This window comes from Penaeus monodon, chromosome 5, assembly GCF_015228065.2.
Source record: "Penaeus monodon isolate SGIC_2016 chromosome 5, NSTDA_Pmon_1, whole genome shotgun sequence".
NCBI lineage: Eukaryota > Metazoa > Arthropoda > Malacostraca > Decapoda > Penaeidae > Penaeus > Penaeus monodon.
Window position 1 is genome coordinate 378,259 of NC_051390.1, and position 2,933 is coordinate 381,191.

A 2,933-nucleotide genomic window follows, 5' to 3' on the forward strand; every position below is an offset into this window, starting at 1 on the left:
TCTGTAGCCGAGCCAGTCGCTCCCATCTCGCCACAGTAACATCTGAAAACCAATCTATAGCATTATCAATCTGGATGATCTCTCTGGCAACCTCAGTCCTGCAAAACCTCACCCAACCCTCAATACTTGTACCAGAACTGTCTCCATCTCCCTAGCAAACTGCCCTACCTATAACAAAAAAGGGTCAGATTGTGGAGAAGACTTACTCGCCTATGAACTATGATGCAATATCATTACAGTGCTACTCCATTCCTCCCAGAGGTCATCATAAGAGCCCCACTAACATTGCCAAAATTACTTTCCGCAGATATGACCTTCCCTTTAATGTTTACATTGGTGGAGAATCCCTCCCTGTCCGACCATATCAACCCCCTCCCCGTCAGTGCCAAAATTGTTGGCGTTTAGGACATCCTGCCAAACATTGCCTCTGCCTTAACCTCCCTCCTTGCTCATCTTGATATAATCCACTGCTGCGGTCTTCGCTTAGCCCTGGGCGCCTTCCGCTCCTCTTCAGTTGAGAGCCTGTACACTGAATCAGGCATGACATCTCTCTCGAAGCCATATCCTCTCTCTCCGATGCAATGTTCGATTCCACCAACTTCCCCTCACTAAACTGACAATCCCACGATCCCTGCCTCCTACTTTTGCTTCTTCTCCACATTTACCTACTACGCCATGAAACTATCAGATTTTGCTGGGTGCCCAGCTATGTTGGAATGAACAGGCAGACATTCTAGCACGCTACGCTGCTATGTCCACATCACACCAACCACGTTTCTCACGTATTCCAACCCCCACTTTAAGACCCTCTTGTATAACCAATGGTATTTTTTCTAATCAAGTCCCCGCACTAATAAATTACATACAGTAAAACTATCAATCTCCTACTGGTCAGTTCCATCTCATTGGAACAGACATTGGGGGACAGCTCTCGCCCGCTTACGTATTGGCCACACCCGACTAACACACTCCTTTCTGATGTCACATTTTGATCCACCCCTCTGTTCCCTGTGTAATGTCCCTCTTTCAGTTCCACACATTCTGCTGTCCTGCCAGACATCCTTACAGAATCTCACACTTTCTGCTTTGGCAACCTGTTCTCCTTCCTCAGACGCATACATATCCTTCACTTGATCTAATCCCCTTACCTAACCCCACCTCAACCCATTCACTCATCAACTCCTTTACACATCTTCAACCTTTTCAATATTATTCTAGATAGTTGCTATAGCAGGTCACTACTAACTCAACTGCCCTTCACTACCCTTTACTGTACCTTCTTATAGTACAACATGACCTTAGATGTCTAGCATATTTATTTTGCTTTTAAACCATTAACCATTCTCATTTATTCCTTCTTTCTCCCCCTTTCCTTTTATTCTACTGCTCTCTCGTTTTCTCTTCCTCATGCCCACTCTGCCAATACTAATTCATCGTTGTTACTTTAATATTTATCTCACTTACCTTTGTCATGGTGACAACGGCCAGACAAACAAGAAATGCCGTGACGACTCCCATGGTGACCTGTCAATAGAAAGTTTTTTTTTGTTTTTGTTTGTTTTTGCTTTATCCCTCTTCCAAAATATAAATGGGTAAGGAAATAAGTAAATTAAATAACAATAACAAAATGTGCGTTTGGTTTGGCGATATACAAGTTTGCTTCTCCTTTAGAAAACGTTTTAGGTAATTTTGAAGTGAATGAACTTCACAAATGCAACGGCCACAGCCATATTTCTTCACCAAGTTAGCACAAGCTTAACATTTTTACCAACCTGATTGTTCTGTAGTTCTCAAAATTTAATTAGTATACGCATGCTTATGTCAAATTCTGAAGAAAAAAATTAAATATTTTCTGATGTATTTGATAAAGCAGTCTTATTACTACTTTACTGAATAATGATGAATATAATAATAATTATGATGATGATGATGATGATGATGATGATGATAATAACGATAATGATAATAATAATAATAATAATAATAATAATAATAATAATAATGAGATGATGATGATGATGATGATGATGATGATGATGATAATCAGGCTAATGCTAATAATAATAATAATAATATTTCAGGTTCAGAATAGTTCCCAGTATACTTGACGGAATAAGTTATCTGTATGCACTAGACGATGGTATATACGCACGATCACTGTACATTTTTCAATTTGTCGATGTTGCATAAAGGTGCCCATTGTGTTTGTGTCTAACCGTTTAGTTGTTTTAATTGTCTTTATATTTTGCAGAAACCTGTCCATTCACTTTCCTACCAACATCTAAACATCTCAAAGAAACCTACCGTTTCTTATTTAAAATATCACCAATTAGCATTCAATTCGCTCACAAAAGTGCAATACCATTCAAGAAAAAATGTATATATATGTATATATGTATATATATATATATATATATATATATATATATATATATATATATATATATATATATATATATAATGTTAATAAACTGCTAGAACACTTTGCACCACCTTGCTTTTAGTCTTGGAGTTACCGTAGTGTTCTAACGCCGTCAGAGAACAAAGGTTTATTAGCGCCCAACACAAGTGGTTGCTGTGCACACTGTATGACATTGAGGCTGACCGAAATAATTAGAGCAGGTGAGACTTGACTCTTGTGTCGTAACCTTATGACGATACACCTTTGTTTCGTCACAGGACTTTGAGCTCTCTGCGCATCTGTGTCGGGAATAAGTTATAGTCGAAACTCTGTGATGTTTATAGTGGGAAATTAACAGAGCTACCTTGTGAATATTAACTGTTTGACGGTTGGTCTTCGAATTCTGTCGTTTTTTTCCTTATTATTTGATAAGCTGTTTTTCATGGCTTCATCATACTTATCAATGCTGTAACGGTCAGTGATAACGATAATTAAAACTAATAATGATGATAACTATAGTAATAACACTAGT

General features: G+C 38.2%; 1 protein-coding gene across 1 annotated transcript in view; it reads right to left on the reverse strand.

Moving 5' to 3' along the window:
- The window catches only part of LOC119572883, a 4,172-nt gene extending 1,584 nt beyond the window's left edge, over nucleotides 1-2,588 (reverse strand). The window contains exons 1-2 of the mRNA XM_037919821.1: nucleotides 2,494-2,588; nucleotides 1,465-1,524 (exon numbers count right to left, since the gene is read on the reverse strand). Coding sequence (XP_037775749.1) covers nucleotides 1,465-1,518 — 54 coding nt within the window. The 5' untranslated portion in view covers nucleotides 1,519-1,524; nucleotides 2,494-2,588. The remainder of the gene's footprint in view (nucleotides 1-1,464; nucleotides 1,525-2,493) is intronic.
- Between the last annotated feature and the right edge of the window lie 345 nt (nucleotides 2,589-2,933).